We start from the raw sequence: 10,602 nt of genomic DNA on the forward strand, positions 1-10,602 counted from the left end.
TGTACAAAAATTATTTGAAATCAATAAAAAAAATGTGATTTTTTTTTTTTTTCAGACATAAATAAGGAAGATGCCGCTCTCTGTTCTTGCTCAGCATCACAATTTATTAAAGAAACTAACATTTTGGCCCCTCTGGACTTTCGTCAAGAGAATTTAACACCTAACATGTAACATCTAGTGTTTAATATCCTGTGGTCTATCTACGTGATACGCAGGTATACGCAGGATTTCCATATACCCACTTAAAAATGCCCAATGACACGCAACGACATACTTTCCATTATATTTTTGATATATTTTGAATTGTCATATGTGTTTTTCTGCTTCACATATGCTAAAAAAAGGTATTCCCACCGTAAATTGGTGCATGAAAGTGTATCCAAATGCAGAAAATGAAGTCGTTGATGCTCCAAACTTCCCTGGGGGAGGACACCCAGACCCCTCCACTATGATATGCCCTCCCCCTCCCCCAAAGGCAGATTCTGGCCAATATGAATATACAGTTCAGTATACCCACTACAATACATTAGACTACACCACTGTTAATATCTATCTTTTTCAAGTCTGGTGTAATATTTTAACACACCTGCATCTAAGAATTGTTGGATGTGCAAATCTTTTCTATGGAAAGATCTTTTGTTTTAAATTGAGTAGCAGTGATATTCCACATTGTGTAATTTGTTGCAAAATTGGCAATTTATAAATCCACTTCTAAGGTGCACATTTATGGCAATAAACATTGTTCTTCGATTCACATATTATGGGTTAAATTAAGGTATGATGAATTGTCCTACAATTGTTCACACTTTGCTTTCCTTTAGCTTTTAACAGTGAAATAATTGTTTGAGATATTGGAGGGAGGGTGCTGTTCAATGGGAGGGTCCAAAAAAAAGAAATAATTTATAACACTTCAGAAGGCTTTGCTTTTCTAAAAAGTGAAATCTAAGTTTCAGCCACCCTCCCCACACAATTCATTTTTGTACAGTATCTTAGATGGTTGGCAACTATGATGAGCCAGGAGCTGTCATACAGGCACTATTAATTAAATGAGGAAAAATAGACACCAGTTTCCTCAGGTTATGTTTAAGAATTGTCATGATCTTTTAGTTTGACTGTGAAGACCATCTAAATATCAGCCATAAATTAAACGTATTTGTATATTTGACATCTTATGTCAATTTCTAATTTGACTGTAATTGCAGAATAATACAAAGAATTCCACAAAATATTATTAAGGACACGGCACAACTGATCCCAAGTCAGTATCCAAATGGGCAACATGTTTGTTCCTCAAACACTAGAGGACAGTATAGTTCCACTGAAAGGAGCCTCAGGGAGTCTGCCAACCTGCTGCTCATTCCTTTGAGAGAAACTCATCACTTGCAAGGTTTACATTGAGACCCCCCCCCCCCCCCCCTGCTGAATAATATAAACTCAGAACTAAGCGACGGGAACACGGCTTATTGTTGCGTAGGGATGCAAAGTTTCGGTGAGTTTGAAAGTTCAGAAAACCAATTTTGCACACGTTGTGTTTAATTAATTAAGTTCCTTGAGCAGCAAATGAGATTCGTAGATCAGTAGTTAACAGTAATTTGTGCTTCATCACTGTCCTACCATCTGGCTGAACCATCTTGAAAGAAAAGTGCTGGTTTACTTCCAATTTGATTCTTGATTATAACAATAATAATAATAATAATAACTGTGTATGATTTGTTTCGTCCCAAAATGCCATTTTTTTAAAAGGGGAAGCCTATGCAGTAACGAATGGGTCCATTACATGAGAGCTTGACATTAGTAACACAAACTACAGAGTGCAACAACAACAAAAAAGCCGTCCACGCATGCATGAAAGTGCATTCAACATGAGTTTTAAATGTCACACCCTCAGGTCTCACCTGAAAAGCTTGCAGTGAACCAGTTTTCCGATCTCATTTGGCCCCTTTTTTTTTTTTGTATTATACCGACACACACAAAAAAATATATCCAATTGCACTTCTCTAATTCTTTATTTGATAGAATGGCGTGGAAATATGCTTAATAAGAAGGACATCACGGTCAAAAACATTCCTTGATAATTAGAGACACCAAAAGAGGCGCGGCGAGATTGGCGGAGTCTGTTCTTTACGGATGACGACGGTGACGTCACGCTTCAAATGCGGAGTGAGAGAGTGAGATGCTGAAAACATGATCTGGTTGAGGTAACTGGGAGCACGGAGAGCGACGTAGATGCGTTACAGTTTGTTTTGCCTCCACACGCGAGTTACAGGGATGTTGTTGAACCTGCCGCTGCGGCTGCTCCTCATGCCCAGGTACTGCCTGAGCAGCTGGTTCACTCGCTTCTGACTGTTCCATTTGCGGGCAGATTTCCGGACGCCTATGAAGCCGCCGTAGCGCTTTTGTAGGGGCCTCACGGCCGAGCCGATCAGCTTCCTGTACGCGTGGCGCCCCCTCTGAAAGCCACCAAAGCGTTTGGATAAGGTGACGGCCTCTAAGGCGTCATCCTCGTCCGCTTCCGGCTGGCTGTCGCTCCCCGCGTTCCTCTCGTCCCTCGGCTTCCTCTCTGCGTCCGCCACGCTGAGATCCAGGCCCCGCAGGCCCTCCACCTCCTCCTCCTCCTCGGAGGATTCCGGCAGAGATGTGTCATACTGGGCACTGCGCGGCTCAAAGGGCGCCTCATCCCGCTCCCCCTCCTGGAAGGACTCCGCGGCCACCGACTGCAGCGGTTCACTGTCAGAGTTCAGATCCAGAGAAGTGAGCTCCAGCTCCTGTCCCGCTCTCTTGAACAGAGCGTCTCGCTCCGACAGCGCGGGATAGTGCGATAGCTTGACGGCACGTCTACACACCTCCCATGTGAGCGAAGAGGAGACATGACCCTCGCACTCCAACAAACACACCTGTAGAGGAAGAGGAAAGAGTGATGGGTATAGTCAGTAGTTCACTTGACTCATTTATTAATAATAAGGGCAGGTTGCCATTTTCCAGGGGGAGAATGCGCGGGATTTCCCCCTTTCTGGTCTACATATCCCTGCCTATCTACCATCCCATAACTTCTGCTGAATTATTTTTATCCCCGGTGGGGACAAAATGTTGGGTTGTTTTGCGCTGACAGTTAAGTTTAGGCACCAAAACGACTCATTACATTTTGGACAAAGATCGGATTTGGATTAAAACACTACCGAGGAACAAACGAGCGTGTCCTGGGTGAAATAATTTTGGTTTTATCACGAAGTAAACCCCACTCTCCGACTTGTTTTGACATGGCTGGCCGAGTGGCATTATATCCATGGTACTGAAAGGGGGATTTAATACTTGTATGTTTTGTTTTGTTGTGTATGATAATCAATTATTATGTTATTAACTTAGTATTCTATGCAACAAAAAAAAGGTATGTATAAAGGCTTTAGGCCGCCCTACACGTTATTGTAGGCCCAGTTTAACATGCAACTTCATTTTATACAATATATGTAGTAGGGGGTCCCTGATCCATCTCTCTTTTAGTTAAGGGGTTGAACGTTGAAGACCCCTGCCTTAGAGGCATGAATCCATGACAGAATCCTAAAAAGAGTCATGATACAGGAGATTGGACACAGCAAAGAGCAGGCACCCAAATGTGAGATTTTAAGGGAATGTTCATCTACATGCTGTTTTTGTTTGGAAACTGAAACTATCCCCATTGACATCTTGATTATGTTGTTTTATACTTCTTAGATTACCAACATACTGTTTCAAAGACCAATTTTTAGGTTTAGCCTCCCAAAATATGGGAAAACAGTTGCAATGTTAGCAGCTGCACGTTAGGGGCCACATTGGCATTATCAACATTATTGTTATCTCAGTTAAAGGTATTATATGTAGGATTTTCCCAAAACAACAATGTTGACTAATAGAAAAGTAATCTCTCTCCATTGTCACGTATGACCCTAACTGTGTTTGCTGTTCAGTCAGCGGTGAAGATAGCATACAGTGTGTTTGTCAGAACTTTTTTTTTACGGCTGGAAATGGGATTGATGAGAGCCGTGGGACTGAACCAAAAGTTGGGGTCCGGAAAACTAAAATAATCCACTGGAAGATGCTAAAGTGCTGCGCAGAGCTAAGTGGAAATTGCAGAGTTGGTGATTAATTCTCTGCAGGTTTGTCAATACGAGTAACCCCTTTCTAATTAGAGCCATTTTTCATACAAGAATATTGATTAGTGCAGCTTTAAAGACATTCATGGCCACTTCCTGTGTGCATGTTGCCTTATCAATAATCAGTCAATCAGTGAGGATAGGTGAGGCTAAAGGCTCTTAAAAACTTAACTATAAACAAAATCATACTTATATCAAAAAAGGAAACAACAGAGTTACACCCTATAACAGAGATCTCCAACAGGGGGTCCATGACCCACTAGGGGGTCCTTAGAGTAACTGTGGGGGCACAAATTATTGTTTGATATTTATTTGAATTTTTTGTTTTTCAAAAATTAAAACATGTCTGAAAATATACATTAACATGAAATCAACTTATTATTAGCAAAGATGAATCAGCCTATTCGTAAAAAGGAACAAAAAACATGTAATTATATTTATATATATATTTAATTAAAAACATAATATTGATCCATCCATTGTCACCCATTCTGCCCAGTTTAATATGCAACAACATTTCTATACAATATATAGGGGGTCCCTGCTTTGTCTCTCTTTCAGCTTAGGGGTCCTTGGCCTAAAAAACATTAAAGACCCCTGCTCTATAGTTCTAGATGCACAAATGTACTTAATTATATACCTCGCAGATGGGCTGATCATGTCAATAAAATAAATATTTCAGCATATCATTTATGTCATGCACTCCCACTTCTTTTTAAACCTAGAAAGTGTTACTACTTTGCTGTCCAACCTGACCCGGGCTGAGAATGCAGTCTCTTGTCCTGGGTTGCTCATGTGTCACTGGAGTTAATGGGTGTTGTTCCTGCTGTGTTCAGCATGTGTGGAAATGTATGTGCCAACATGAGACGTCCATCATTCGGTGGCATCTACTTCCGCAAAATGATTGACACCACAAAATTGGAAGAAATCACGAATCGGTTTGAGGGACAGCAGGTAAATTACATCCAATTTTTCTTTTCCAGATTGACTCTTCAACTTCTGGTAATGATATATTTGCTCTTGAAATGATATATATTGTATTTTGGAATTGAACTTTTTTATATCTATGCACTTCATCAGAGCTGAATCATTGACTCTGTGCAGTTGTAATGACCTTCCTGTCTTATTATCATCACACCTGACATTTGGGCTTTCTGTCAGAACACTCACAGTACCATACCAGTATGGAGGTAAGGATATACTGTATTTATACTTTAATATATATATATATATATATTATTTCATTGTCTTTGGTCAAAACACAATGCATTTTATATATTTAACTTTGCCCTAATATTTAACCTACTGACTCTGACATTTATACCCTTAAATGTGAAAACCACAGTGCATTACCTTTTCTTCAGACAGCGTAAATAGGCCACAGCTGACACTTCTCTCCTATCACCCTTTTCTTAAACTCCCGAGGCCTCTGAGTTAAATTTCAGCCTGAGGTGCGGAGCAAATCCCATTTACTCGTCAAATCTCGCACAAATGAGATAAATTGCATTGTTATCGGAAAACCTGCTCACATCAAAGGAATGAGAGAAGAGGGAGTTCCGCTGTGAATCTATCAACGGAAATTAATTATCCATCGTAAATGAAATGAGCACACCAGGGGATTTTCCACGTCAGATCAATGGAGCAATCTAAAGGAGTTTATGAGTGAGAGGAGATGTGTGTGTGTGTGTGTGTGTGTGTGTGTGTGTGTGTGTGTGTGTGTGTGTGTGTGTGTGTGTGTGTATTTATATGCTTATGAGGGCCAGAGGATGAAAATGATCACTATCCTCCATAGTGATGATGCTCCGAAGGCTTTATTTTGTCAGTAGAGTCAAGGTTAGACTATTCACATCATCCCCGGTTCAATTCTGGCTGGGGACCTTTGTCACTTGTTCTGCCATCCGTCAAATGAAGTCATTAAAACACAAAACGAATTAGGATAAGGTTGTTGTTGGGTTAAGGTGAAGAAACTCCTCACTTACTGAGCTGTACAGCGTGTTGGCATAACAGAATGGGAAGGGTCACCCTTGAAATCCAACTGGCCACCCCTTGGTGCCATTCCAGAGTCTGCACACATGAATGGCTGATGACCATGGTAATGCTTCACAAGACCATCTGGGATCATTTAATGCGACTAAAACAAAAAGGAAGTCTAGTAACACTGACTGATTGCATCCAACGTTCAAGGATTAAACCAAAAAGAAACAATGTTGTATTTTTATGTATATGGTAAACAGTGATAGGGTGTTTTTCATGACAGGCAATGTGTAAGGAACTAGCTGTGACACATGTGAGCAGTCTGTTGACTCGTCGACTTGCAGCTTAGTAGTATCCACAGGAATTCTGTCCATTTGAGACAATTCTGCACTTCACGATTTATGTTGAATGCCAACGTCCAGTGCCAATGCAGGAAATAGTGCCCTTTATAGTCTCGCGCATTGCCAGACCTTCCTCCACAGCGCTGCGGAAGAGGGTCTACACAGCATTCCAGGATGGGAGAAAAACATGCTCTGGTTTATTGGCATTTTTTCAACGTTGTCTCTGCAAAATAGCCCCTGGAAGGAACTTGTTGTGGTGGAACGTGTACGTTCCAAGGTTGTTTTAGTCGTGCAACAGAAAAAAAAAAGAAAAAAAAAGATTGGATAGTCTAGCTGTCTGGATTTACCCTGCAGAGAGCTGAGGAGCGGTTAACCACAGTCCTCAAAAATCCACCATTGTTTAAATGCCAACACAAAGAAAGCGGAAGGTGACGGACATCCGGCTGAAATGAGGGACATCCGGTGGAACTAAACAATCCTGGAAATGAAACGTTATTGATATAGACTATGCCCTTTATGACCCGAGTAAGGGCGTGGAGGTTGGTGTGGTGGATTGGCGTGTAGCATGTCTGACTGGCATGCAGGAGTAGTTTGCCTCCTGTCACAGTGCTATAATTAGTGTTTGTCTTTACAACAATCCTTTCCTACTCTTAACCAAGTGTTGTATTTGCCCCCAGAGGCTAAATCGTCGGACCGATAGCCAGTGGGTTCTAAAATTGACTAAATGCTTAACTGTTACAATGTACTGGTACTGTACTGTGTACAATGACAATAAAGTTGAGTAAAGTTGTACTGGAAGGTGGGCTTAAATAACAGACATCTCTATGTGGAATGCCAAATGGCCTCTACAACAACAACAAAAAATCCTGCTTTTTATATTTACAAAAGACAATATGCAGAAGCTGCTCAGAATTATGAAATAACAGCTGTAGCACAGATGATTAGCACAAATGTAAACAAAAGCTGGCATTTACCTTTAGGATTAGCATTACGCAATGAATGTAGTTAGTGGAAGGTAAGATACTATGAAATGCTTGATGTGTGTGTATGTCTGGATGTGTAGGGGTGCACACTAATAAATCAATGGGTCCTGGCATTATAACAAACACCGGCGGCTTTACAGACACTCTTTCAGTCTGGAGTGGGAAACAATGGAATTGCTCAGTGGATTCCATCTGTGGCTCAATGGGAAAGCAGCTAACACAATGAGTAGCTGATAAAATGTGTCAGTCTCCGATGTAAGCCTGGGCTGATGATACTGAGCAGCAGTCAATTACAGAGTTCCATTACAACTCCTAAAAAGGTCCCAGCTGTCTTTCTCTGCATCATTATCAGCTAAATTAGCCATCCTACAGCTATTCATGGACGCCCACAGACTATTTTTATCCGCTGACGTGTCTTGCACTGTTTGGAAATATTATGTGTGCTGCACTGAAGATTTGGTTTGAGTTTGGAGAGCAATCACATTCTCTCAGTGCAGAGGCTGGTATCTTCATGTTGGTCACGAAGCATTGCACAAGTGCTGCAGATACTTACGCATGCAAATAATCTCCCCTTTCCACTATGAGACAGAAGTAATATCAATTTTGCTGGTGAAATGCCAACTGTTGAAGTGTTTTAGAAAAACAGCCATACAGGGTTCATCACTGATCAGACCAAGAGTTGCCAGAGAATTAAGCTTACTGACTTTGGGGATTCCCTGACTTTTCCTCTAGCGCATAACGTTGACACTTTAGTTTTTTTAGAAAATGTCTAATACAAGAAGAACTTCGATACCCCATCTTTGCTCATAGTGCCATCATCAAGGTACATCTTTTTAATTAGTAACACTTTGGTTTACGACCAAACACCTGTAAAACTAATGACATTCCCATCAGCCTCAGCTGTACTTTGTGTTTATTGCTTATTAGCAAATTAAACATGATAGTGATGGTGAACATTTTAAACATTACACTTGATGTAATGTGTGCATGTGTGCATGTATGCATTGTCATTGTCAGCATGTTAGCATGCTGGTGTTAGCATTTAGATCAAAGCACCATCGTGCCTATGTACAGCCTCACAGAGCTGCTAGCTTGGCTCTTGAGATGCATTCAGACCAAGCGAAAACTTCTGGTGCTAAAAAATGAAATGAACTTCCAGTGTGGAAGTGCAAAAACTGCAGTTACTTAAGTGGCCACTTGAGGCTGGCTCTAAAAGGGACTCAATCCCCATATAGACCCCCATGTTAAAATGCCCAACTTTAAAGCAGAATTAAACGTGTACAGCCTGGTACAAAAAAAAATGGTTTAGCTCTATAGCTAAGTTCCCCCTTCATGACTCATGACAACTGTGGGGGCGGGGGGTAGTACCGCTTTGAGTGACAGGTGGGCTGCCCCACACAGCAGACGAGCGTTAGTCTATATCCATGACGTTTCACTTCCTGGATTGCTGCGTTGCCGCTGGAAATTCCGCCAGATGTTACTCTTTTCGGCCGGATGTCCGTTACCTTCCGCATTCTTTGTGTTGGCATTTTAAACTCCAATGGATTTCTGAGGACTATGGTTGACTGCTCCTCAGATTTCTGCAGGGTAAATCCATACAGCTAGCTAGACTATCGCTCCAATCTGAGTTTTCTGTTGCAGGACTAAAACAACCTTTGAACGTACACACGTTCCATCAAAATAAGTCCCTTCCAGAGGCTATTTTGCAGAGACACCGTGGCTCCGCTCTGCGCTTAGCGCTGCCCAAGACGATTGTGACTGGTTTAAAGAAATGCCAATAAACTAGAGCACGTTTTTCTCCCATCCCGGAATGCAGTCTGGACTAGCCAGACCCTCCTCTGCAACGCTGTGGAGATAGCTGAGCGTAGACTGTAGGCTTCATTCGGCCCGTCTTAGCTCTGACGAAACTCCACCTCTTTGCCCATTTTTGGATTAGCCGACGTCAGGCACTGCCAAGAAGGCGACAGCCAGATAAAGCCACCATAAGCCACTCACTGTGACTTTTGATGGTGACATCACGTCAAAACTACGCCCATATTTCCATATTCAATGGAGGCAGTCTGTTGGAAGCCACCATAATAACGTTCCTTAATTGTAAAATCCTGTCTTTGAGTATTACAAACCATTGTTTTGGCTACTTATTAACTTTTAAATGCATCATCTGTTACTCCAACTGGACTTCCTGGATCGAATTTCATTGTCTCTGGTATCTGCACTGTTTTAACGCAAGGCTGTTTTCAATCTGAATCCCTGCTTAGTCTTGTTAGTTGGCAAATAGAACAGCTTTGCTATTATACATTTGTGTTAGCAATGTGCAGTATGTACCACAGTGCCACTGGGGGTACACAACTAGAAATCTTCCTGAAATAAGTTTTAAAAGATTTGTGGAGAGGCTTTTTGCCTTTAATTGACAGAAAATGTTTACTTGGTACTCGTTTTAGCCCATCGACCACTATGGCTCCCCAAGAATAAAATTCAACTAATTCATTATTTGTTAAATACTTTGGCAGACTGCTTCGAAAAATACAATCTACCCCTATATTTACTCCCATATACACAGGCAAAAAAGTTTACAGTACGCATTACAGAAGCTCTTATCGTGATTCAAGACAACTTACTCATACAATCACAAACACAGTGCTGCTGTACCCACACCGACACACAACTACAGTGTTCACAAGACACACACACACACACACACACACACACACACACACACACACACACACACTCACCATGGTGTTGAAGGCTTGCTGCATCTGCTGCTGCTGCTGCTGAAAGACCAAGCTACAGGCCACACAGTCCCCTTGGCAGTCACTGCGTCCAGGGGTGAAGAGACATGCCAGCAACACCACCAGGTTCCACAGAGGGATCTTCATCACTCAGCACAGCCAAGCAGGCAGGGACAAACAGGAGCCCAGGCAGGTACAACAGAAGAGTCTAACACAAGGGTCAACAGCTGGAGAATCTGGGAGATAAAGCCTATGGGATCTGGTCCAGCCTACAGGGAGAAAGCAGACAGAGTCACAGATGCATTGCCTCAATTCAAGTTTATAGTTTATCATTAGCTGGATTTGGGCGGTCAGTCAAAGCGTTGGTGGTGGGAAAGTGTTCATCCAACACCAAGAGATGGGCAATGTGGGTGGGCTGGAGAGAGAGCACAACCTGAGGCAATCA

General features: G+C 41.9%; 1 protein-coding gene across 1 annotated transcript; it reads right to left on the minus strand.

Moving 5' to 3' along the window:
- Positions 1–2,133: 2,133 nt before the first annotated feature.
- pnocb (prepronociceptin b) lies at positions 2,134–10,385 on the minus strand. The gene is made up of 2 exons (XM_078275157.1): positions 10,161–10,385; positions 2,134–2,894 (listed from the first exon to the last, which is right to left on the minus strand). The coding sequence occupies exons 1-2, from the start codon at positions 10,302–10,304 to the stop codon at positions 2,232–2,234; spliced, it is 807 nt and encodes a 268-aa protein (XP_078131283.1). The 5' UTR covers positions 10,305–10,385; the 3' UTR covers positions 2,134–2,231.
- Positions 10,386–10,602: the final 217 nt, after the last annotated feature.

Source organism: Sander vitreus, chromosome 18 (assembly GCF_031162955.1).
Source record: "Sander vitreus isolate 19-12246 chromosome 18, sanVit1, whole genome shotgun sequence".
NCBI lineage: Eukaryota > Metazoa > Chordata > Actinopteri > Perciformes > Percidae > Sander > Sander vitreus.